The sequence below is a fragment of the Ictalurus punctatus genome, chromosome 15 (genome assembly GCF_001660625.3).
Source record: "Ictalurus punctatus breed USDA103 chromosome 15, Coco_2.0, whole genome shotgun sequence".
Classification (NCBI taxonomy): Eukaryota; Metazoa; Chordata; class Actinopteri; order Siluriformes; family Ictaluridae; genus Ictalurus; species Ictalurus punctatus.
In genome coordinates, this window is record NC_030430.2 from 25,850,227 (window position 1) to 25,875,226 (window position 25,000).

General features: G+C 41.2%; 3 protein-coding genes across 5 annotated transcripts in view; all 3 read left to right on the top strand.

Annotated features, from left to right (window-relative positions):
- LOC108276332 (bifunctional apoptosis regulator) overlaps positions 1-7,059 on the top strand; it is a 9,707-nt gene extending 2,648 nt beyond the window's left edge. For both annotated transcript variants that reach the window (XM_017487918.3, XM_053686500.1), the window contains 7 exons: positions 145-441; positions 1,531-1,741; positions 4,189-4,358; positions 4,782-4,926; positions 5,775-5,951; positions 6,112-6,308; positions 6,569-7,059. In XM_017487918.3, coding sequence (XP_017343407.1) covers positions 149-441; positions 1,531-1,741; positions 4,189-4,358; positions 4,782-4,926; positions 5,775-5,951; positions 6,112-6,308; positions 6,569-6,773 — 1,398 coding nt within the window. In that variant the 5' untranslated portion in view covers positions 145-148 and the 3' untranslated portion in view covers positions 6,774-7,059. The remainder of the gene's footprint in view (positions 1-144; positions 442-1,530; positions 1,742-4,188; positions 4,359-4,781; positions 4,927-5,774; positions 5,952-6,111; positions 6,309-6,568) is intronic.
- A 537-nt stretch (positions 7,060-7,596) lies between these two features.
- On the top strand, positions 7,597-12,334 carry arl6ip5b (ADP-ribosylation factor-like 6 interacting protein 5b). Its single transcript, NM_001200651.2, has 3 exons — positions 7,597-7,784; positions 9,581-9,798; positions 11,656-12,334. The coding sequence occupies exons 1-3, from the start codon at positions 7,603-7,605 to the stop codon at positions 11,829-11,831; spliced, it is 576 nt and encodes a 191-aa protein (NP_001187580.1). The 5' UTR covers positions 7,597-7,602; the 3' UTR covers positions 11,832-12,334.
- Positions 12,335-15,732: 3,398 nt separating this feature from the next.
- On the top strand, positions 15,733-22,760 carry srsf6a (serine and arginine rich splicing factor 6a). 2 transcript variants are annotated; one of them, XM_017487946.2, is made up of 6 exons: positions 15,733-15,908; positions 17,688-17,887; positions 20,584-20,699; positions 21,312-21,514; positions 21,738-21,815; positions 21,915-22,760. In XM_017487946.2, exons 1-6 carry the CDS (start codon positions 15,748-15,750, stop codon positions 22,336-22,338), a joined length of 1,182 nt encoding a protein of 393 aa, XP_017343435.1. In that variant the 5' UTR covers positions 15,733-15,747; the 3' UTR covers positions 22,339-22,760. The 2 variants fall into 2 exon arrangements, with proteins under 2 accessions (XP_017343435.1, XP_017343436.1); XM_017487947.2 differs by having other exon boundaries at positions 21,738-21,803.
- Positions 22,761-25,000: the final 2,240 nt, after the last annotated feature.

A 25,000-nucleotide genomic window follows, 5' to 3' on the forward strand; every position in this document is an offset into this window, starting at 1 on the left:
AATGAATCACATGTAAATGAATCACATGTAAATGAATCATATGAAAATGAATAAATAAATTAAATAATAACACACACACACAGACAGAACATTTATTGGTACCTTTATGCCTCCGTATTTGTGATATCTCGTGTCTGATTGCAGTTCAATGGCAGACGTGCGCCACAATCCCACCGACTGCCGCGTCGACATCGCAGGGTTTGATGAAGATGATGATGATTATAGTGATGATGATGATGACGCTAAAGCTAACGGCATCTCACTGCCTGAAGTCACGTGTCTCTGCTGCTACGACGTGTTGCTGGATCCCACCACGCTGAGCTGCGGACACAGTTTCTGTCGTCATTGTCTGGCCATGTGGGTGCTGTCCTCCAGGAAGACCACGTGTCCGACCTGTCGCAGGATCTGGCACGGTTTCCCCAAAGTCAACATCTCATTCAGGTAAGAACGCTGTGTTCACACCACATGGAATTCTCTCAGTGTTTACAGTTCAGTTCACTTTCTTCTGGTTAAAGGACCACATTCACGTTTAGGAAAGTTCCGGAGCCATGGATTTCATCAAATCAAAATAGTCAACAAAACATGTGATAGTATTGCCTTCATCCCATCAACACATTACAATTTCACTGATTTAGTGTTTTGTGGCTTTATTAAATAAAAAATAATAAGAAGTGCTGGATCAAGTGCTATTCTATACACTGAGTATAATAATAATAATAATAATAATAATAATAATAATAATAATAATAATAATGAGTGTGGAAGCCGTTTTGTTAAATTAAACCAGTGATTAATGTGATAATTACTACTAGGACTGTTCATGCTGTAATATATTGGCGATACACTCCTATTAGATTTATTTCAAAGCTCACCATCTCATCATATTAGTCTTTATATTTCTCATTTTTAGATTGTCTTTTGTGTTTATGTCAGTGGATTACACTGGACAGCACGGGAAAAAAAGAGTTCCGATTTCACTCCACATTTTCGGTCCCTGATTTATTTTTTCAGGTTTAAAGGTGAGTGTTTGTGTTTAAAGGTGGTGGACTAGACCAGGGGCTCTCAAACTTTTCCATGGCGAGGCCCCCCAAATGGCATTAACATTTGACTGAGGCCCCCCTTTTGCAAGATGTCTTTAAAACACATTAAAAATACAGATTTCTGAATATTATCCCCACTTTTTTTTAATTTTTATTAATAATTACATCTTACCTCTTTATATCACATTACATTAGGAATTGATTGTGTGTGTGTGTGTGTGTGTGTGTGTGTGTGTGTGTGTGTGTGTGTGTGTGTGTGTGTGTGTGCGTGTGTGGTTGTCTGAGAGTGAGAATTTATTTTTCACACCAAATTGTAGAGGCCCCCGGGCGCCCCCTGGCGGCCCCCACTTTGAAAACCACTGGACTAGACGATATTGAAAAACCCGACTCGGACGCTTCTACTCTAGAAAATTCTGCTGATCTCAGAGGCTTAATGACAGCTATGAAACAAAATGCTTGGAAGCTGATATGAAGTGTGTGCTCTGTGCAGGGATTTGGTGGAGAAACATTTCCAGGCCGACGTGGCGAGAAGACGACAGAACATCATGGCCGACCCACGTGTTGTTCGGTCTCTGCAGGTGTTACAGCAAGCTGAGCGTGTGACTCGCTGTCGAGCCACTCCGCCCCCTGTGCAGTGGTACCCCTGGCTGGGTCCCAGAGGATTCTTATCTGGAGTACTTATCACGCTCACCTTCGCTGCTGTGAGTTCCACTTTGTTCCTTTCGTTTACACAGTGGCCTATAAATACATTTTATGAGGTGCTGAAATGCGCGTAAACAACGTTCACGCTAATCTGTTCATTTGAAGAAACGTGTTTACATGTACATTGATATTGTAGTTTTTGGTCCACCAGTTTCTATTACACAGATAAGTAACCTGGGTGCTTTATCTGTGAATTCTCATGCTCATGTAAAGAATTTGGGAGTGATGGGAGTTTTAAATTCGACGAACAAATCAATTCAGTGGTGAAGAGTGGCTTTTATCATCCAACCATCCATCTTCTACACCGCTTATCCTGCAGGGTCACGGGGAATCTGGAGTCTATCCCAGGGAGCATGGGGCACAAGGCGGGGTACACCCTGGACAGGGTGCCAATCCATCGCAGGGCACAATCACATACACATTCACACACACATTCAGACACGCCAATCAGCCTACCATGCATGTCTTTGGACTGGGGGAGGAAACCGGAGCACCCGGAGGAAACCCCTGAGAACATGCAAACTCCGCACATCTCAGATCCATTGCGAAATTGAAAGTGTTTTTATCAGTAAAGGATTTTGGAGACAGTAATTCATGCTTTTATTTATTTGATTTATTCTAGGCTGGATTATTGTAACTCACTGTACCTTGGTGTGGCTCAGTCCTCTTTATCCCACCTTCAATTGGTATAAAAGCTGCCAGGCTTCTTACAGGAACTAGAAAGAGGGAACGTATTTCTCCTGTTCTGGCTTCACGTCACTGATCGCCGGTCGAATACCGTGTTAAGTGTAAGCTTTTATTGTATGTGTATAAGGGGTTAAATGACCAGGCTCCACAATACATTACAGATCTTCTTCTCCGCCGGAAATGTTCTAGACCCTTAAGGCCTTCAAATAGGCCGATGAAGTTAAAATGTGAACGTGGCCTTTTCTGTTGCTGCTCCACGCCTGTGGAATGATTCGCCAGTACACGTTCGGTTGTCTTCTGGCGTCGATCGTTTTAAAACCTCGCTGAAGACATATCGTTTTTCTCTGGCATCTGGATCAGTGTAATCGTACGAATTTGTGTATTTTATTGTCTTATTTTGTTAGATTGTACAGCACTTCGGTCAGCAGTGGCTGTTTTATATGTGCTTTAGAAATAAAAGTGCCTTGCCTTACACAGTAGCTACGGCAACCTGAAATACTTTCTTTCTTTCGTTTATTTGGTTGTTTTTTAAATGTATTTATTTTGTGTTTATTTATTTATTTGTTAGGGTTTGTGGGCCCATCTGTTTGTCACATTTCAAATCCACGTTTTGAGGCTTCATCACCGTCGATCCGTTTCAGATGTTTTGGGAACATTGCCAAGATGGCCGCCGAGTGGACAGACTTTACTCAAAGGGACTTTGATGCCGCTGAGCCTACAGAATGTTATTAGGGCAGAAAAGATATATTTTTAATAAGAACAGCGAGGAAAAACATTCCCATAGTGATCTATAGTCATCTTTACCTCAATTCAGCAAATAATCAAGCATTTAGCTTAACTTACATTAACAACATGTCTATTATTATCTCTTCTCTCAAGGGTTCTCAAACTTTCCGCAGGCAGGGATCTCTTTAAAAACTGTGGAATAAATTCCACTGTATAGATTTATTTCACGAGGAAATTATTATTTAAAATTTGTCAAATAACAGTTTGTCTGTTAGAGCTATAGAGTTTTCTATTCCTGAACTTTCCATCAATATACACATTACATCTGAGTTGACTTTGGTGCTTGGACCCCTAAATATAGTAGCTTTGATAATGTGAGTTGTGATTTCCACCACTGGAGCAAAAAATTTAAATCACTGACCTCCTGGCTATGGTTCATGAACCTCACTTGGAGACCTAGTGTCTGATCAGTCATCGATGTCTGCTAGCACGAGAACAAGATTTTTGGTAAGCAATGTCGTGCAGAATTTGCTTCGAAGGACTTTGGTGGGCTCGATAGTTAAGGGTCGTGGTTGTTGTTGATCAGAAGGTCAGAGGTTCAAGCCCCAGTACTGCCAAGCTGCCGTTGTTTGGGCCTTGAGCAAGTTCCTTAATGTTCTGAGCTGCAGGAGTGCTGTATCATGTCTGACCCAGCTTCCTGACAACCTGGGATATATGAAGAGAAGAAGCTCACTGTACTGTAGGTGACAAATAAAGGCTTCTCTTTCTATATAAACTCATTAAAATGTATTGAAACTGAAAACAAAGACTTGTGATTAGCTGGTTGAACTTGAACACACTCTTTCTTCCATTTCTCTGTAGTAGAAGAGTTCCAGGAAATGTTTGTGTGTTTGACTGGAATGTGAAAATATCTGTCATGGTGGAAAAATTTCTGCATGTTTTTCTTTTTTTTTTTTTTTTACTAACCCCGCAAGATAAGATGAATGCGATGATAACGTGTGTGTGTGTGTGTGTGTGTGTGTGTGAATGCTAGGTGGTGTTTCTGGTGTATCATTGGCGTGCAGGGGACATGAAGGTGGAGCGTTTGGTGAAGAAGCCGCTCGGAGCGTGGACGCCTGATGAGGTGGCCATGTGGATGGAGAACCTGGGGGCGTGGACATCTCCTTACAGACACATCTTCTTCAAGGAGCAGGTCAATGGCAGGTAAATACAGGTGCTGCAGTAACCCTCCATGATGAGGTATCTATTTAGCTAAAGTAGCTAGTCAATGCTAGTGATGAACTGTTGTCATGGTAACATTATATTCCGGCTGATGTTACATGAATCACTGAGAAGTCGAGACTCTGACACTGAAATCCCACTCGACCTGGGATTAATGTGAGCTAGTTCACGAGCATCTAGCTAATGTAAGGCTGTTAGGCATGGCAGGAAGGCATACAAGTGTTTTTGTGATTTGCATATTCATGTATATTCATACACCCTTGCATTTCTAATGAGGATAAATGTATAGAGGTGTTTCTAGACCATTTTAGGTTACTTGGGCTTTGAAAAACACAGTAAATATAAATGAATGAATGAATTTGGTGTGTGTGTGTGTGTGTGTGTGTGTGTGTGTGTGTGTGTAAGGTTGTTAAATGCACTAGGAGAACAGGATATGTTGAAGCCTCCATATGGAATAGAGAACGAGCTCCACAGACGTGCGTTGCTAAAAGAAGTTCTCCTTGTGCAGGAACTCGGCTTCAAGCGACCACAAAATCTCTGGGAGTACAAGGTACACAACACACACACACACACACACACACACACAAACAAACAAACAAACAGATTTAGCAGTGTTTCTGTATGAAAAGTGGTGTATTACGTATTACTTTATTTCTTCGGAAGATGAATGCTTACAGAGCTTACCCTCCCGGGTATGGTGAAGTTTTCTGAAAGGAGAAATATAACATTTCCCCCATTCGGTCTTGCGAATTCTCACCCACTCACACCCTAACTCTCCCCATCACACGACAGCTACCAACTGGGGAGGGCGGGGCTAGCACGTGTTTCCTCCGAGACGTGTGAAGCCAACCTCTGCATCTTTTTTAAAGCTCGTGCTGAGTCACAGGGCAGCGAGGCAGCGTAACACACTCCGAAGAAAAGCTCTATCTGCCCTCTTCTGTGTACATGAGCTCACAGACATCAGTAATTGTCTAGTGTCGATTTGATTGACAGGGGAGAGAGAGTATGCCCCTCCCACCCAGACAGCACAGCCATTTTTGCTCTCCTGCCTCCCGGCCACGTTTCATCATCATCATCAGTTTTTCCATCTTGCGATCTTAAGACGATAGGACAGAACACTTTTCTCTTGTGCTACTAACTTGTTTCATGGACATTAAATGTAACTATAAATGGATAAATAATATGAGATTTTGTTCTTTAATGAATAAAAGAGTGCAGTTGTTGGCAAATTGCTATAGTACAAAAGGTCTTAGGACGTGATGATATAGGAATACAATCAACTTTGGCACTGTGACAGTAACTCCACTCAGTAATTTACTATAACAACACACACACACACACACACACACACTGTTTATTTATTACATAATATCTCTTGTGTCTCTGTCCTCTCTGAAGGCAGTAAATGGAGGGAAGTCTTTATTTCTCCTTTTCACCATGACCGACTCTCCACGTCTCACCATCCTCTACATGTACTTCTTTGATTATTACGACTCGTTCCTGCCTTTCATTCATGTCAGCTGTCCATCAGCGCAGAAGAATAGTTCAGGAGACGACCTGCCCTTTAGGAACCTGGTATGTGTTTGTATGTGTGTTTGAATGAATGAATGAATGCCTTTTATTGTCACTATACACATGTACAATGAAATTAAGATTGTGTGTGTGTGTTTCTTTGCTGTTCTTTAATATCTCTCTCTCTCTCTCTCTCTCTCTCTCTCTGCGCCCCTCACCTCAGGACAGCCCTGATTGGAGACAGTGGTTGTCGTTTACGGTGCAGTTCTGCCTCCTGCCCTATCAGCTGATTTATGACTTCGTGTGGGATTGGCAGGATGTTCACTACTGGACATCACGCATCATCATGTGGCACTGTTTTACACTCACGTTGCGAGAAGGTCAAATACTGTGGCGTCTCCGAAGCCACATTCACCTCAGGTCAGAAAAAAAGTCTGAAGTTTGTTTCTTTAGTTTAGCACTGATGCTCACAAGGAACGTTTATATTCTCCAGTTTTGTTTAGTGTTTTCTTTATCATTTTGTTCCTTATTACAATGAAGGAACATCTGTATACATCTGTAAAACCCCAAGACACATTAAAATGTCTCTGCGGTGAGGTAGAGGATGTAGTGTTTTGTACAATGAGTTCATATTTTCCTCTCTCTCTCTCTCTCTCTCTCTCTCTCTCTGTGAATTACAGGACGATTCTGACCATGTTCTTCTGCCATGTGTGTATCATAGGAGCGACCTGTTTCACCGGGCTGCTTTTCTGGAACATTCTGCATCAGTTTTTTTGGGATTGTTTGTTCTACTGGGCTCTTTACTTCCTCCCCTTAGGCAGTACAATCATGGTTCTGTGTCCCTTTATAAGAGAACTGTGTCCGAATTTATATAATCAACAATAGCACACCTGCACACAAACACATACACACACAGTATGGTGAATGAGCAGTGTTAAATTAACTTCTCCAGAAATTTATATTAGGAGAAATATTAAGATAAATGATTTGTACATTTACTGTCTTCAAAAGATCACGTGTTTAATATAATGCTTGTATTATGTATGATTTTCATCATTTTATTACGTAATATATTTTCTAAAAAGGGTTAGATTTTTAAGTTTGGGTTTTATTTCTTCTATTTATGAATGTCCTGTAAATTGTCTTACTACGAATAAAGATCGTGTTTATATATTTCTGTCGTGTTTATATATTTCTGTAAAGCTGCTTTGAGACAATGTCTATTGTAAAAAGCGCTATACAAATAAAATTGAATTGAATTAAAGATAAAGTGTATAAAGTTTTATTTTTACCCAGTCCTGACTGTGTTGTGCTGTCATTAAATCATAATATTTACAATGTGCCCCAAAAATACGAATGAGCAGTAGCGTCAATAAAACATGAAACTAAATTAAATAATTATATTTTTGACTTTACGATAGTAAAATTCGCATTTCCGGGGTTTTTGTGTCGCCGCTGTGACGTCGGGACTTTAAACCCAATCATCGTGCTGCTTCACAGTGAAACAAACCAATCATAAAGCAGGGGACGGGATGTTTCAAGACTTGCGGTGTCATGATTGACTTATCAATTATCAAATCAAGATGGCACGTTCCTTGCGAGTACGACCTAACAGCCAATCATAATGCAGGAGGCGGGATTCAAGTGGAATGCGGTTTAAACACACACACACACACACACACACACACACACAGCTGAACTCGTCAACACAAACATGGCAGCCGGAATGGAGCTCGCACCGTTCAGACAGTGGGGAGATTTTTTCCCCGGAGCGGATAGATTTGCTAAACCAGACATGAAAGATTTAACTAAATGGAACAACAGAGTGATAAGCAACCTGCTTTATTTCCAGACCAATTATTTTGCCGTGGTCATTGTGGTTTTCCTCCTTGTTGGGTACGTATGAAGCGAAGCTAAGCTAAGCTAAGCTAAGCTAATACAGGTTATGTCGTGTATTAGTATAGGAGTAGATTATTCACTCTGTGTGTGTTTTCTTTCATTAACAGTGCTGTATAAATCTAAATAAATGTGCCATCTCTCTGAGTCCATCCATGCAGTAAACAGCCGCATTTAATGTAATAATAATAATAATAATAATAATAATAATAATAATATCCAGCATTAAAACTTCATTACTGTGGTTTAGAATTAAGACCTTTATTTATTTGTAATTGCAGTGATGTCAGAAGGAAGAAGGATAATATTTAGTCAATTTTAGATGCTTTAATGTGGTTTTGAGGACAGATTTTTTCACTGCATTGTCCTCATTAATACTGAATATACTTTATTTAATTGAGAGAAAGCGAGAGAGAGCAAAGTATTTATTAAGAGTTCAGAAAGAATGTCTTCAGAGCTCATTTCTGAAAATCCCACTGATGGTTATATTTTTTACGTGTCCAAGAATAGAAAGTTGTTGATATGGGGTTGTGTAATAATAGTGTGGTGTGTATGATGTCCAAGACCTTGAGAAATAGCGTCTGATCAGATCAGATCAGATCGACCAACACGTGTTTAAAGAGTCATTTATTCCTGAACTTGCTGTGTCCATTTATACTGCCAGCTAATTCAGATTGTTTGCTGATTTCTGATGCGGATCGGATATGGTTGCTGGAGTGTAAACACCTCAGATTGGATATTTTTCCCCCCACGTCTAACCACAAGCCACGTTCAAATGAGGTTCTAGATCTGAATCATATCTGATATCTGGTCGTTCCGGTTGGATCCACACGCTCACGTATGAAGTTACCGTCCATGTTACGGGACACTTTTTTGGGTCCTAAAGATACTCATGTGGATCATGAAGGGACATCAGTGGCATCTATAAGAGACAACCGGTCCAAAAAATAAAGAACCCCTGTGGAGTAGCTCGAGAACCCAGGCTCTATCCGAGAGCGAGGATACAGCCGGTCCCGTCTCCACTGCAGAATTAAAGGCGAACTACACTACTAATAGGTTAAAGGGCAGAATAATGGACAAAAACAAAAAACAAATCAGATCTCAAAGCGTCAGAATTGTGCATCAAGACTGCAAAAAAAATCAGTCTTTGAAAATAAAAATATCTTAAAAATCTGTAAATTCAGCTTAACATTTTTCTTTATTAAACTGTTTTACAATAAATATGAGAAATAAACCTATTTGTAGATATTTTTTTTTTGCTAAAATCAAGCTTGAAATTGTTTTACAACAAACCTTTGTGTGTTAGTGTTAGGAATGTGAGAAACACACACACACACACGCACGGTGAAGCATCAGGGTGAGGTTTATAAAGCCGAGTGTGTGATTAGTGCAGCTGTCAGGAATCACTGAGTCATGCCTGGATTTATATATAACTCACAAAGCGAGTCGGCTGTCAATAAGCAATGTTGGGTGCAAAAGTTTGTGCACCCTTAACACAAAGTGCAGGAGATTTGTCATTTATAAATGTCGTTTTTTTTAAGCGTGTCGTATTTTACGGATGTTTGATTAACTGAGACGGCAAAAAATGTCAAGTTGTGGATGTTAATGTTGAAGTCAGACAATCAAAGTGATGCTTGTGCAAAAGTTTACACCCCCCCCACCCCCCACCCCCAGTGTTTCAAATGTTAAATGTTTGCATTAATTATGACTGATGTCTGTGTGTGTGTGTGTGTGTGTGTGTGTGTGTGTGTGGTTTTTTTTTTTTTTTTTTTTCTTTTTATTGATGATCGCTGCAGGTTTATGAACCCTCTCGGCATGATCCTGGGTAGTGTCGTGGTGTCGTTGGTGTTCATGGGGTCGGTGTGGGCCGGAGAGAACAAGGCGGTGATCAAGAACTTCAAGAAGAACCATCCGTCGCTGTTCGTCATCGCCGTTCTGGGAGCCAGTTACTTCCTGCTGTCTCTGTGTGGCGGCGTGATGGTGTTCATCTTCGGCATCACTTTCCCACTGCTCTGTGAGTCGAAACACCTTCACCGTCATCTGTTCACATGCAGCCTGAGGAGCCCGAGAGCAATCACACTCACTGCGTTGTCTCACTAACATCCCTTTAAACTTCCATGTTCAGTAGGAATGGGAAGAACGTCCAAATGCAGTGCAGTATTAGTACATTATCCTTTTTGTAAATTTACTCAAACTCGGGTGTAAAATCTATAACGGAGATTTTTAACAGAGTGAGTATATATGCGTATAAAGATCTGCCGACTTTTAACTATTTTGCGTCGGAGCGTCGCATTTTAACATCGGTGTACGCCGGTATGTGTAAGAGCAGGCTTCTTTCTTCTTTTTTTTTTTTTTACCCACAAATGGCCGATGAGCCAATCAACGCATGATTCTAGAATGACTGACAGTTGCGCGGGTGTTTTGAACTCGACTGTATTAACTGACCACCTGGAAGCCCCGCCTCCAACATTCAGATTTGTTCTGAATCTGCAATCAGGATGAATTATTACTGGATTAGTAGTAAGGTGAATTATTTTTGGGATCTGCAATCGGGATGAATTTGTTCAGGATTTGCAATCGGGGCACATTTGTTTAGGAATTGTAGTCATGATGAATGTTTTTGGAATCTGCAGATTTGCTCTTGCGATTAAATTGTTCGTAATCTGTGACCGGGATGAATTTGTTTGGGTTGACAATCTGCATGTAAGCACATGTCTAGACTCTTCTAGCGTTGATGATCATAATATTCGTTTTCTTGTGTCTCGGCCACAAACCGTCTGAAATTCCACAACCGTGTTTTAATAGTCCGTTCGGTCACACCTGAAGGCGAGGCTGGAAAACAAAGTACTCAGGAGGGGACAGTTGTGTCTGCTGTCTTTAAATCTCTGTGGTTGTTGCTGTAGAGCTTCATGAGGATGACGGGCGTGGTCTTCAGTGTAAACTCCAACTCTGACAGTGAAGGTTTGATGAATCTGAGTCACTCGCAGAACGTGGTTCCTTAATCCTGAGTATATTCTCAGTGAACACGTTCTGCAGGTCGCAGTGTGAAGAACAGCCGGATTTTGCCTTGTTTTTCTGCTTGTTGCTAAGCTGCGAACCCCTGTTTCCTCCCCGCACCAGATCCATTTTTAGCGCTCGCCGGTTAAACTCGCTGCACAGATATTTGGCTCGGTTTAAACTGAAGCTGTCCATCGCTCCAGAGGCTTAAAATGTGCATGAAAACAATCAAATTGGTTTTAGAGCTTTGTGTACTGACGCTATAGTCTCCTAACGTTATAGATTTAAAACAGTTTACACGCAGAAATGTTTTGTTGGTGTCATTTATGCTGAACTTGAACTTTTTGGGCTTAAATAAGCTCCGCCTCTTTATTCAAATTGTGGTTATCAGTAGAGAGGCCTGACTTCTGCCTAAATTCAGCAATTTTTCCTTGAAAACTAATTTTATACGCAAAATATATAACATTTTAATTTTATATTATTAAACGGTGATCAGTTGTTTGGGTCTTACTCAGTGCTCAAGAAACGACTAAAAATGGCAGAGGACTGTCGTTACACCTTTTTATACTTTTATACCTTTCCCCTTGTTAAAATTTTCCCCACTAAAACTATGAATATGCACGAGTATGTAAATTAGACACACCTCCGTGTCCTCCTGTCATTCTGTTTAGCTAGCTCAGAAATAAATACATGTAAATATAAAAGACAAAAAAAACAGGTTGAGGAATTGTAATATCTCATTTGATGGCTGATGAACATCCACCATGAATTATTATTAAACTATTAAATTCTTTTTTTTTTTTTTTTTTGCATTCCGAGCTGCTGTAATTCCCAGATGACTGATCGTCTTGACTTTTTGTCTTTCTCTCCGCAGTGATCCTGATCCACGCCTCGCTCCGTCTGCGCAGCATGAAGAACAAGCTGGAGAATAAGGTAGAAAGTGTGGGACTGAAGAAGACTCCCATGGGTGTGATCTTGGACCTGCTGGATCAGCAGGAGGAGAAAATCAACAAGATCCAGGATTTCATCGAGAGCAAGCTGAAGGACTGAGCGACGGGACGGATCCGATCCGATCCGAACCAATCCGAGTTTCTCCTCCTGATCCGTTACTTATCTAGCACTGTTACACCCAAATATTTCCGTCGCTTTCCTTCAGCAGCCATGATGTTTACGTTTAAATTCCTCCGAAGGTCCTGAAGGGCCGCAGCACTGACACCTTTTTCCTTTTCTAGCACAAACCTCTCCCCGTTACGTTCGGACGCCGCGTGTTTCAGATTCGGAACATGTTTCAGCGCTTCTGCTGAGGAAAACATGGCCGTCTCCTCAATGTGGGAAATCATAGACTTTATCAAACATCATTAAAAGCAATATTTTATTTAACGTAAACGTATTTTTACAACCGTAGCATCGAACACCTCCTGTTTTCCTAATTCTCTATTTCGAAAAGGCAACGACTTCTTTCCTGCAGTGTTACGCACAAACCTCCACTTATACTACAAAATATTACAATAAGCTATGAAATAAGCTTTTCTTTCATAAGTTATCATTCAAAATAAAAAAAAAAACATTGCAGCAAGCTTTTATTTAAAAAAAATCAAATACAAAAACAGCATTGTACTCTTTTTCCGCCAAAAAAAGTTTAAAAACATTTCAAAATACCACCCCCCCCCCCAAAAAAAGAAGTTCAAATTCCAAATATTAAAAAATCTAAATATTTAAAAACATTGTTACAAGCCCACAAAAATTAAAATACATCATTCCAAAATTCCCAAACAAAAGTTTGAAACAGGGTTACTATGATTTTCCCCCAAAAGGTTCAAATAAAAAAACCATTGTTTAGAAGTTTGTTTTCCAAAAAAAATCACAATTCAAAAATTCAGAAACATTAGTACAAGCTTTGTTTCTCAAAAAAGTTTGCCGCAAAAATTCCAAGTCATTGTTACGAGTATTTCCCCCAGACAAGCTGTAATTATGAAACTAAGCAAAACTAAAAATTATTACCAGTAAAAAAAAGTTATAATTAAAAGTTTAATTTTTTTAAAAAAAAGTTACACTTTAAAATAAGAAAAATCAACAGTATTGTTGCTTTTTTTTTTGTCAGTAAAAATGAAGGAACGCGAGTGATGCTTACTGTTCGCTGTGGAGACGTCTAACCCGACTGCCTTTCTGTCTGGGAATTCCGACTTCATAATTTCATAGTCATCTTTATATTTATTGATTTTTTTTACTTTATTTTACATTGTGAGTAAACTAACTGCAGCATGAAGCCTGGATCATTAGCCTCGGGGTTTAACTTAAACGAGGTGAAACTCGGAACCCGGCAGTGACGCGGCTCTTCACGTCCCTCGACTCGTTTCGTGCGTCTTGTATTGGGATCGGATCAGATTTTAACCACATGCCTTTACGCGGAGAGTCAAATCCGTCTCCGATTGGTCCGATTGAAGTCTGATCAAGTGTTAATATGCAAGTGAGTTAATTACGCTCGATCGCTAGTTTTCCACTCTTTGTGGTTATGAATTAATTAATTAATTAATAATTGCATGACATTCTCATAAGACACCTTAACCTCCTTGAAGACGTGTGCGGCTGTAATGAAGTTTCGCTTGTGACGTGGCTTCATGTCTCAGACCTGGGAATTGCGTTCACACCTACATGTTTATGCAGATTATTCCAATCCGGATTGTCCCGAAATGTGTGTCGTGTCAAAACAGAACAACGGCCGAGTGTACACAGCATCTCGGATGAGTCGTGTATTCTGATCTGTTACGAAAGCTTTAATACGAATATTGCGTTTATTTTTTATTTTCATTGCTTGTATGTAGGTGTCTGTATCGTGAATTCGCACGGCAGGCTAACCGCTACTGTATATGCTAGTTTACCTTTCCTTTGTCTATGCACTTTTTATTAACTTTTTTTGAACATGTATATTCGTGTCATAGAGGCCCAGAATGAGAATAATGATGGAGAACAAAAAGGAAAAAAAAGCACTTTAGATTAAAAGATTGAAAAGTTGTTTTTTTTTTTTCTTTTCATTATTACCCTAAATCTTGAACTTGCTTGTTGTGATGAATGTTACTAGTTTTTGGAGATGAAAAATAAAAAAGCTGCACATTTGCACACACTACATGTTAAAGTGCACTCACAGTGGTATGTTGTGTAAAATTCAAACCGTCTATACTTTATCCACAGCAAAGCCAAATGCAATCCAATCATAAACGTTCTGCTCTTTTGGCAGTTTTGGGATTTGAACTCACAACCTTCTGGTCACTAGAGCAGGATTTAACCACTACTAATTTACAGTCTTTATACCGCTACCTCAGAGAAGGATCAACAAAACCTCCAACAGCTCAAATGAATCGACTGAATCGAAAAAACTCAAATGAATCATAAAACTCAAACGAATAAAACAACTCAAATGAATCATATCCCATGCTTACAATCGAATCTGGAATTCTGTTGCATTTCATCGAATATTTCTTCGCGAGCTCAGTTCTCTAAACACATCACATTATCATAATCACAATCGCCATGATCACTCATGAAGGTGTTAAACGATTCTCATGCTGACATGCTGAATGTGTGAGGGGATAAAAAAAAGACTCATTTCTTAGCTATGCAATGAATATATAACGACAGCTTTGCATATTCGAAAGAATTTCCCTTAATATCACTTTATTTCTCTAAATAAGGATTTTTTTTTCTTTACATCACATGCACTATTAATGTTCCTCAAACCAAACTGCTTTTACAATCTATTGTCATATTTATTGTTTATAAAATCGTGCATCTATGCATTTAAAATGGACTACGCCTCCGTTATAACCTTCATCTGTCTTCATTTTGTCGTTCGCAGACGCAGAGTTAATAAAAGTTAAATGGACTGAAATCTGTGCACTTCTGTGTGGAAGTTGTTTTCCCCCCTGTCAGATGTGCTGCGCTGCAGAGAGTGTATATTTATCACTATTTCTTACAGGGGAATAGTTTCTTGCTGTGTCTGCATGAGTTTCCTCCGGGTTCTCTGGTTTCCTCCCACCTCCTGAAAACCGTTGGTACAGTGGGGGGGGGGGGGGGGGGTGTGTGCCCTGAGATAACAGTTAAGTAAAAAAAAACAGCAAAAGGTGCCTAATTTATGCGAGTCAGCTCTCACCTAAATTAGTCTGTTCAAAGAGTCGAGACTTGCTGACAACTCATCACTACTAATCACCAACATTAGCACGTAAAAGACAGTTTTGAGTGATTATAGTATCATCACCACTTTAATTAAGGCTTAGTTGGGAGGTTTCGTGTAAAATCTCGTGTGTGCAAACAGCTAAAATGAGCACCTTCTCCATTTTGGATCTTTTGCATAATGAGAGCTATTGGTCGATGACGCAAATTCCCATGCCGCAAATTAATGTTGATCTAAACTCTCCATAAAATATATTCACACAAAATGTATTTGCACCAGAAGCCTATGAAACAGTAATTGACGAAATTAATAAAATTGCATTTGGAAAATTTCACAGACGTGATTACGGCGTGTGATTACGATGTGTGATTAGCCTAAAAACGTTAAGATTTACACGAGACATCAATCAAGTCAAGTTATACAGTATAGTCCCTGATTTTAGGTTACATGCTTTACTGTGTCGTGTATCTTTCCTTTTTAAGTTATTTAGGTTTTAAAACTGAAAAACAAACAAAAAAATTGATGCAGTCTTCAGAACAGAAATAAATTCTGAACAACTTGTTTTTTTATTCGCTCAGTGAACAGTGCTGTCCTCACAGTCTTGGTAACTCTAACAGCTCCTAAATTCCAAGACTTATATTTTGAAAAGTCTCCATTTTGGGAATTAAAAAAACCCCAAAACATAAAGAGGAACCATTTCATAAATCCGAAATGGATGAATTATGATTTCTGAATGTTAGTCGACTGGAGGAATGTCACGTGATTCCTCATTGGCCATTTTGGGCGCTACATGTGCGCATGCGCAGTGTGTCTCGGCCAGCGGCGCCTCTGTGTGGAATAACGCTGACCGCCATGCCTCGCGTTTATATCGGCCGTTTGAGTTATCACGTCCGTGAGAAGGACATACAGCGGTTTTTCAGTGGATATGGAAAACTGCTGGAAGTCGACCTGAAAAATGGGTAAATAACAATAAAAATTAGTCAAAGGTTACTCGTGAATCTTCCATGCAAACGCGGACATACTGTTAGCATTCACATTAGCGTAATGGCGGCGTTTGGCTCTCATTATGTTTCGTTAATATGTTTCGCTTATTTGTATATACAGTGCAAAATTGTATCGAATAAAACGTTGCAGTGTTGATGTTGGAAAAGTTTTTTTTTTTATATTTTGCCGTAGGATATTTCCTGTTAGTTTGCAAAACTGGCCTAGCATGAGTAGACAGTCATTTTTCCCCCAGCTGATCCCGCCTCCTGTATTCGGATTGGCTAATGGTGTGCACAAGACGTTCGCTGATTGGACAACTCTGTTGATATGACTCGATAACCGATCATCGCGCTCGGGGCAGCCAACCATAAAACAGGAGGCGGGGCGAAATGAGACGCTGGTGGGAAGCGCTGAAAAATTCTGTTTGGTTAACAAGATCACGTGACTGTGAAACAGCAAACAAGCGCGCGCCTTTTTTTTAAAAGGTAAATAAAACAGCTGAAGGCAAAATCCACTTACCGACATTTAGATAAATAAAGTTTATTTACACACTGATCCGACCTGTAATATATCAGTACTGCTGTTTACTAGAGCGAAGTTTATTCAGCAATACCTCTATTTTATGCTTTTTAACTTCAATAAAGACATTAGAATGAGTTAAATCAGAATTTTAAAGAAGTATTGGGAGAATACTGAGCTTTAGCACCTCAGTTATTGTGTTAGATTATGATTTAGTGAATTTAACACTTTCTACATCTCAGGGTCTGTATATAAGTCTATATTTACTGTAATTTAGGAAGAGTATAACCTGTTTTAATATAGAAGGCTCTGTTTTATTAAGTTATGGTTAAGTAAAAGGTCATTTTTCTGCCAGGATAACTCCTCCTAACGATTGAGTTCAGGTGTATCAGCCACGCCCGTAACTAACAGGTGCATCAAATCAAACAGTCTTTGTACTCAGCCTGCAACAACTGATCCAGAATTCAAACAATGGACAGCGAATGCCATTATGGGTTATGTAGGGAAGTGGTAGCTCAGCTTTACAGGTTAAGACGTTGGAATTCTGATCAGAATTCCAATGAGTTCAAGCCCCAGCACTGCCAAGCTGCCACTGTTGGGCCCTTGAGCAAGGCCCTTAACCCTCTGTGCTCCAGGGGGCGCTGTATCATGGCTGTGCACTGACCCCAACTTCTAAAGAAAAGAATTCCACTGTGCTGAAATGTACACCTGATTAATAAAGACTCATTATCATAAGTGTATTAACGTGGCTCGTCATGTCTGACGCTGCGACAGACGCGTGTGCAGTTTGACGTGTTCCAGACGTGTTTTCTCCAGCGCAGAAATGACATTTTTACCTTTATATCCTTATCTGTAAATGTTAGAAATTCACACCAGTATTTCCATTTTTCATAAGTTCTCTTCCTGACAGCGAGCGAGTCTCTGTTAAACTTCACAGAGCGAGCGCGAGCCCACGCCTGTGCGTCGCAATCACACAATAACTCTGCCTAAAATGTTCATTCTGATCAACTATGTAGTTTGATGCTATATTTAGAAACTAAAGTGTCTGTGTAACCAATCAGTAACATGCAACGCTGCAAGCCCCGCCCCAAAGTGCATTTATTTCTCGTTTCTACGGAAGGAAAAACATCCAGCTGGAACCTTTTGCAATTATTGAATAAGAAAATAAGTTCAGGTACTTTATGCAGTGAAGGAATGAGTTTGTCGTGTTCTGTCTCGTCCTGCGTTTCCGTTAGTTACGGCTTCGTGGAGTTTGAGGACACGCGCGATGCGGACGACGCCGTGTACGAGCTGAACGGGAAGGAGCTGTGTGGCGAGAGGGTGATGGTGGAACATGCGAGAGGACCTCGGCGTGACCGGGATGGATACGGAGGAGGAGGGGGAGGAGGTGGTGGAGGAGGAGGAGGAGGAGGAGGTTATTATGGAGGCGGCCGCAGTAAGTACAGTCCTCGCCGTCAACAAACACAAACATGGCCTCGTTGAACGTAAAGGTCACGGTTATAGATAACGATCTAGGCTTTTGAGTGTTTGATCAGTCCTGTGGAGCCTGTGTTTGTACCAGTGACTGATGAGAGAGCGCGAGAGAGAGAGAGAGAGAGAGTTCTGTTTAAATCTGAATGAAAGTGTTTTACCTTGGTCAGAATTTTTCTCAAACTGAAGCGTGCAGGACCCGGAGAACATCGCAGATTAACTGTTCGTGTTTCTAAATTCATGAAAAAAGAACTTACGTTTTGTAGTTTCTCTCTCACACACACACACACACACAGTATCATAACTATATTGTGTGTGTCAGTACTGCTAGTCTCTAAAGACATAAAATACAATCTGGAGTTGATGTATAGCTTCTATATCACGACTTGGATATAATTTTGTGACATTTTTCCAGAAACATCTACTCCGATTCCTGAAACCCGTCACAGCCGTGACCCTCTATAGTTAATATAGTTAATATAACTCTCATGACTGTTCTGCTAAGAGTAAAATGAAGGACCTCGTGGCAGTGTGTGGGTTTTTAAACGAAACCCATCATTTGTGAACTGTAAAGGGTTTTGTTTGTTTGTTTGTTTGTTTGTTTATTTATTCATTTTGCGCTAGCATGGTGGTGAACGTTAACCGTCAGCCTTGTTTCCACTGTAGGGTCGAACGGTTCTGAGTACAGAGAGCGTAAACATCACTTAGTCCACTGCTCCTGCATTTAGGCGAATTACGTGAACGTCAGGGTTTTTTATTTAATAAACGACGACACTGTCCGTTTAGAGTCACGTTTTAAAGTTGAACAGCTACGAAACAAGTCACTTCCTGTTCTCACTTACGTCATAGCAGGTATAAACGCTTTAATCAGACAAAAAGAAGAGTAAACTCCTCCGTCCTGCTTACAGTGGAGACGAGGGAGGGGCGATATATCGATACGTCAGTATCGTGATGAACGATTACGCGATACACTTCTGAGAGATCGTTGGTATGGTGATGTATTTTTAAAATCTTTTTAATGATTACAGTTTAAATGGTACTGAATTGATGCTGTTGATTTTGACTTACTTTAAAAAAACAAAAAAAAAAACGTAAACTTTGTCTTTAGGCTTTGAAGAAAAGTATCATCATAGTCAGTTTAACGTTTTTTTTTGCGGACAGTTTGTCGGCTAAATTATATATCGTGATGCGCGTCGTGTATCGTAACGTCCTCGAGTATCGTGGTATGATATCTTTGTCATATCGTCCAGCCGTACTGGAGACTCCTTCCATAAATGTTCAATAAAAACCGTTTCTCCTTACAGATAACTTCACCATATCAAGATCACTACCTCTCTGACTGTTACAAATCGACAACACTGACACTGGAGACTCCTTCCATAAATGTTAAAGGTTCCCTAAACACGTCGGAGATTACTCACGATTGTCTAAATAACGTTTTTACACAAAGTGAACGAGCCGTTACTATAGAAACGGTCGCGTATTAGAACGAGCTCGTCGATATTAACCTGTGATTAATACGCGCCACTGATTTCTGGTTCAGAAGGTGTCGGTTTAGTTCTCCGCATGACCCGGCGTGGCGTGTCTGACCCGGCGTGTCTGACCCTGCGGTGGAAACGAAGCCGTTTTGTTGCTGCGGCTGTGTGTTAATGTCTAAATAAACAGAATAATTCCGAGTGTATAAGTCATGTAAACACCCGATCCGTCACGTCTTCACCCGGAGTGTGGAAGGAACTCTACAGAATATTGTGAAATGAATATGAATGATATGAATGTCATGTCTTGTTCTGATTGTAGCCCAGTGGAAACAAAACAAAGCAAACAACAACAAAAAGCACAATCGGTGATGAATGTCTGACTGCTAAAGTTGCCATTTTATTTCCAGTTTGATTGCCACAGTAACAGAGTCCTTGACGTTTCAATTTGAGACAGTCGAGTGGGGGCCGAGGCCGTGGCCGAGTTCGTTGTGGCTAAGATGACTCCCTGACCGCTTTGGCCTTGGCCTTCACCTTACAATGTGTGTGTGACCTTTGCCCCTTGATGCTTTGGCTGACCTAACCGGAAGCCAAGATGACAGCAGCCTTTTGCCAATAGACCAGGGGTGATGGTGAGGAATGCTAGTTATTATGTTGTCGATTTGGAAAGAAAGAAAAGAAAAGAAATAAAAGCCTCTAGCCAAAGATGTAAATAATAAAACTCGAAGCAGATGTGTGAACGAGGAGGTTCTGACTCAGGCTTAGTGATCAAAAGGAAAACCATGTCTTAATCGGAGAAATCTCTGTAACCTGAATGTTATTTTTCTGTAGTTATGATACACCGTAAAGCCGACATGATTTTCCTGGAGACATTATGACCATGTGTGTGTATATTTTTTTTGTTTTAACATTTTCTTTTTTTTACTTTATCAGTGCTTTATATCCCTGTTCCTAATAGTAATGTCCTGTGAGGGAGGCAGCAGAAAAGCTCATGCCTGAGAGTGTGTGTGTGTGTGTGAGACAGAGTGTGTGTGTGTGTGTGTGAGAGAGAGAGAGAGAGAGAGAGAGAACAGGTTTGCGATTTAAAAAGGGCGATCGGTGCTAGTTTTATTAGACTACAGAGTGAGACCCGTGTGAGAGGAGTTGCGCTCTGACGGCGGCGTCTCTTTCCCCTGTCTGTCCGAAGGTGGCTACAGCAGCAGGAGTCGCTCGGGTCGAGATAAATACGGCCCTCCGGTCCGCACCGAGTACCGGCTCATCGTGGAGAACCTCTCCAGCCGCTGCAGCTGGCAGGACCTCAAGGTGAGAACGAGAACCTCGGGGCGCAGTGGGTTACCCCGCTGTAATGTACGAAGGATTATTTCCGTCACGTGAAAATCGAAGACGCTCCACAAGTGCACCTTTTTCATTAAGGTTCCGACTTTTCGGAACTGTATGATGAAATCACGCAGGTGTCGAGAGTCCTGACGTTTTTATTAGGATGTAGTTGCAGAAGTCAATCTGTTTATCTCTCACTGAAATGAAATATAAAGGTTTAAGCCGTTTATAAGCCTTTTACTGTCTGATAAAACACGTTTGTGGGGGAAAACGGACTTCTGGTCTGGAATGCTTGTTGGATTGGATGTACTTTACAGAGTGCTGTAGATCCTGGGGGCGGAGCTTTGTGAAAATCGACAGGAAAGGGGAGGGCTCAAGGAGTAAAATAATAATAATTTTTTTTAATCATTCAGATATCAGAAATGTAGCTGCTTAGCTTTTGGAAAATATTAGCTAGAACTTGTGTATGTTATATTAACCCAGAGATTAGTACACCTTTGCGGTTCCGAGTGCCGGAGCTGGGGTTAGTACACTGTGTTCTGGGGTTAGTATACTCCTGTACATCAGGACTGTGTTGAATAACGCGTCGTCCTGCAGGACTTCATGCGGCAGGCGGGTGAGGTGACATACGCAGATGCCCATAAGGAGCGCGCCAACGAGGGCGTGATCGAGTTCCGCTCTCACTCAGACATGCGCAGGGCTCTGGAGAAACTGGACGGAACCGACATCAACGGGAGGAAGATCCGGCTGATCGAGGACAAACTGCGCCGCCGCCGCTCGTACTCCGGGAGTCGCTCCAGGTGTGTGTGTGGTGGTGGGGGCAGTGCTGTTTTTATTTATTATTCATTAAGTAAACAAAAGCGACTAGACAAATGAATACATAAAGAGGTCTAGACTTGGAGGCGGAGTCAGTGCTGATGGCCTCTGGTTCTACAGAAATTCTTTATTGACTGTAGCTGGTCGGCGGGTCATGTTCAGAACCGACCCATGGATCTGATTACTCTCCCCCATTTGTGCGTGCAGGTCTCGCAGTCGCCGGCGTTCCCGCAGCAGGAGCCGCCGCAGCAGCCGATCCCGAAGCAACTCCAGGTCTCGCTCAAGGTGTCCTTTTATCTCTCCTAATTTATCTCTCTTTCATCACTCCTTCATCGCTCTAACGCTTGTTTCTCCTGCCTTTCCCCCTCCCCCCTTTCCCTCCAGGTCTCGTTCCCGGCGGCGCCGCTCTCGCTCCAGATCCCATCACAAGTCCCGTTCCAGGTCGGGTCGCAAGTCCCGCTCCAAATCTCCCTCCAGCAAATCTCGCTCTCGCACGCAGAAATCCCGCAGCAGGTCTCGCTCTCGCTCCGGCGACCGCCAGTCGCGCTCCAAGAGCACTTCCAAAGTGAAGTCGGAGCGCGGCTCGCGCGGCCGATCGAAAGAGAAATCCACGAGTAAGAAATCACGTAGCCGCTCGGCGTCGCCCGCCGAGAACGGAAACGAGGAGCAGCGAGCCAAATCCGCCTCGCGCTCGCCGTCTCCTCCAGCCAATAAGAGCGGCTCGAAATCTCCCGAGCGTCGCTCGCGCTCCAAATCCGGCTCTCGCTCTAAATCCAGATCCCGGTCCAGATCCGCCTCCCAGGACTGAACCACGCTCGTTAAAGCGTGCTTAAATTTCCGAACCGCACATCGTGACCCGGCTCTTTAATCGATTCCCGCCGGCTAGAGTAGATGTTTTATACGTGGCATGAGCAGAATTATGGATCATCATCATCTTTGTTCTGTGTGCAAATGAACATAGAATTATTATTGACTGACCTTTCCATGACCTGTGACTTGGATCTCTCCACGTGTCTCATGTTCCCGAGTCGGTTCAGGAGAAGACGTCGGCTAACGAGAAGCAGGCGAAGACGAGCTGATGTGTGTTTGTGGTTCTGTGATGTTCGTCATTTAAACCCAGTTTCCATCATGATCATAAAGTTTAAACGTCCGCTGTTCACATTTACAACTTCTTGAATCATTTCAGTCCATTTTTATTGTACCTTTTATTAAAAGTCCTCATTAATACGCTCCTGCAGAGTGTGTGTGTGTGTGTGTGTGTGTGTGTAAACACGTTTGCGCTGTGTGTATGAGGCTTTCAGGTACACACAGCTCCTCAGTTACACCTCGTTTTTCCTTCTGAAATAAAGATCCCCAGCTGATCATTAGTTAATCACTCGGAGGAAGATGAAGAACTTCTTTCACCATCGGTAAAGGTTCTAAGTAGCACAAACCCTTAACTGTCCAGAGAACCCTTGAGGAACCTTTTGACAGGATGCATGTTCCTCATTGTTCTAGCTACACTTTTAGAGGAAAGAACGCTAGAACTCCGAAGGTTTTCTCTGGTTTGTATGTTTGGCAGAACCCTTAAAGGTTCTGTGTGGAACCCGATAACAGGATTTCTCTTTCATGAAGCTAAAACTGTTGTGAAGAATGATGTGAGGAACCTTTTGAGGAACACTTTGTTACTGAACAATCTGACTTTTCTGTCGGAGAAGGCTCTTGGTAGAACACATTTTTTTTGGATGCTCAGTACCCCTAATTATCCAATTGTTCTCCCCACCCCTGCTTCCCTAGAACCTGCCAGATGTTTAATGTTTAGCTAAAACTGTCAGTGGATAATTAATTTATCCCTGGAGCCCTTTTTATAAGCCTAGAACCTTAAACGTGTCCCTTGAAGGTGATTTGTAGGACAGTTTTCCTATCGTGTGGTTATTAAGTAGAACCTCTTGGAATTTAAGAAGCCTTAACTATCCAAGGAACCTCCCCCCCCCCTCCCTAAAATGTGTGTCTTATCTGGGAACGTGTTCTACGAACTCCAGCTGATGAACCTGTCCGGAGGTCCGTCTCTTTAAACTGAAAGGGTTCTTTAAGGATCACTGGATATTTAAGGGTTCTTAGTGTTCTACCTGTAATCATTTCTGATAGAGAAACACTTTGTTGTAGGGTTCTCCAGAGAACCTTTTATTTATTCACTTTTAACTGTTCTCAGTTGCTCACGGCTATAAATAAAACGAATATGCTTAAGGAGTCTTCAGTTGAAAAAATATTCTTTTTTTTTAATTTATGAAGAACATTGGTTACTGAAGGTTTAATGAGCTTTTTATCTTTAATGGAAAAAGGTGTATTAAAGGTACTTTGCTCCTCCAGAGGAAACCTTGGAACCCTTTATCATGGGAACACACGATCAGAATGGGTTTCAAGTGCAACCTTTTTTTAAAAATTATTATTATTATTATTATTTTAAATAAATTGTGAAATAACCAAGAATCATGTCGGAGGTCCCGGAGCCCTCAATTATCTAACGAATCCTTAAGGAACCCTTCAAGAACCATGTTGAACCAAAAGTACCAAGAAGCTAAATGTTAAACTCCTGACAGGTTCTAGATGTTAGGAAGAAAATAATGAGTAATATTTGGAGTTTGTACCACACACTTGTTCTTCAATAAACACACACACACACACACACACACACACTTACACTTGGAATCAAAAATATATTCCTTATATACTATTTGAAGAAAAATGAATAATAAAACTAAATTAATTTCTGGAGCAAACATTTAAAATAAAAATGTTTTAAAATAAAGTCTTCTTGTTTCCAGTCGAGTAGATTTCATTTATAACTTTTTCTTCTTAAAATCTTTTCACTTTTATTCTTGCATGTAAAGGTTTTATCTTTAATTTGATCAGTTTGCTGTTAAAGATACAATCTGACATTTGTAGACACTTGGACTCGGAGTTTATTGGCAGGGTCTGTGTAGGTCTGTGCAGGACAGTTCAGGTCTGTGTAGTTCAGTGTAGGTCCGTGTAGATCAGTGTAGGTCAGTGTAGATAAGTGTAAGTCCGTGTAGGTCTGTGTAGGTCAGTGTAGTTCAATGTAGGTCAGTATAGGTCCGTGTAGATCAGTGTAGGTCAGTGTAGGTCCGTGTAATTCAGTGTAGGTCCGTGTAGTTCAGTATAGGTCCGTGTAGGTCAGTGTAGGTCCGTGTAGTTCAGTATAGGTCCGTGTAGTTCAGTGTAGGTCCGTGTAGATCAGTGTAGTTCCGTGTAGTTCAGTGTAGGTCAGTATAGGTCCGTGTAGATCAGCGTAGGTCCGTGTAGTTCAGTATAGGTCTGTGTAGTTCAGTGTAGATCAGTGTAGGTCAGTGTAGGTCCGTGTAGTTCCGTGTAGTTCACTGTAGGTCAATATAGGTCCGTGTAGTTCAGTGTAGTTCAGTGTAGGTCCGTGTAGTTCAGTGTAGGTCCGTGTAGATCAGTGTAATTCCGTG